At 44.8% G+C, this 1,200-nt stretch overlaps 1 protein-coding gene across 1 annotated transcript; it reads right to left on the reverse strand.

Moving 5' to 3' along the window:
* Window positions 1-4: 4 nt before the first annotated feature.
* Window positions 5-1,083, reverse strand: LOC107580159 (ADP-ribosylation factor GTPase-activating protein 2-like; the record flags this gene model as incomplete). Its single annotated transcript, XM_016265899.1, has 4 exons — window positions 868-1,083; window positions 546-677; window positions 232-360; window positions 5-154 (listed from the first exon to the last, which is right to left on the reverse strand). Coding segments are annotated over exons 1-4 (461 nt in total), but the record flags the coding sequence as incomplete, so codon positions are not given.
* Between the last annotated feature and the right edge of the window lie 117 nt (window positions 1,084-1,200).

Raw genomic sequence — 1,200 nt, forward strand, 5'->3', positions numbered from 1 at the left:
AAACCTTTCTCCGATTGGCTGGATGCTTGAGATGGTGACCTCACTGTCTTTAGGCTCCTCTTTTTCCAGAGCCCAGGAAGAGAACGAGGATCCTCCATCATTGTCCCACCGTGAACCAAAGCTGTCTCCTGATGTGAAAGGGTTGTCCTTGTACCTGAGATCACAATGATTCATACAAATTACACATATGCATACACTCACATTTACAAATGCTGTCCGTCACAAACATACTTTGGTGGTCCAGAGGTGAACCCGGGCTCATCAAACATGTCCAGCTTAGAGCGAGAAGAGGACTTGACTCTGACCGGGGTCTCCTGCTCGATCACCTGCATTTCAGCCATCACGGAATGAGACACGGCACTGCGGAAAATCAAAGTCACATCATATCAGCCGAATGTACAATAAAATGAACAAAACCAACAACCAGACACACATCGCTCAGCATTCTGGGTTATTAATCTGCTGCAGACATTGATGTCATGCTTGAGGGGAGTGATGTAATTAATGTGACAGTGGTTTAATCGAGGTTACCGCCGTGTCTTTACCTCCTGTTGCCGAATCCCATGCCCAGCCTCTCCGCCTGTTCCTTCTTCTTGCCCTCTAGGTTCTTCAGTTTCTTCTCCTCCATCTTCCTGTCAATCTCCAGCTCTTTGTAGGCCAGTCGCATCGAGGCCACTCTGTGAGAAAGGAGGGAATGCAACCAGGGAAAAAAACTGCTGAAGCTATAGCTCTGATTGCACTGTTAGAGGAGCCATCGTCTTACTCGAACATACACTTGACCATTCAATAGACTCGAATCAAAATCTTTGAAGAAAAAAGATATTTTACAGCATCTGCAAATGGAATTTGTGGCATCTGGAGACTCACATGGAGTCTTCGGCTTGTTTCTTGGTCTCAGTGGCCTGTTCCGCTCTCATTTTCTCTGCCACCTGAGCTTGTTTTTCCACCTCAGTGAAGCTCTTGCTGCTCACCTTCTGGGCACCAAGACCCTTTTTAGCGCCAAGCTAAAATCAAAATGATAACAGTGTAAAGACATTTATTTATAACATTTTGAACAAAGTAGCACCTGCAAACATAACCATGAGTTTTGACAACAATATATGCTTCTACAGATGGTTTATAATTAATAGGTGATTATCAGGTGATTCATTTTTTCTAGGGTTGGCCACCCCACTCACAACTGCTGCTTCGGTCTCTTTT

The sequence above is a fragment of the Sinocyclocheilus grahami genome, unplaced genomic scaffold (assembly GCF_001515645.1).
Source record: "Sinocyclocheilus grahami isolate Dianchi unplaced genomic scaffold, SAMN03320097.WGS_v1.1 scaffold25894.1, whole genome shotgun sequence".
Lineage (NCBI taxonomy): Eukaryota > Metazoa > Chordata > Actinopteri > Cypriniformes > Cyprinidae > Sinocyclocheilus > Sinocyclocheilus grahami.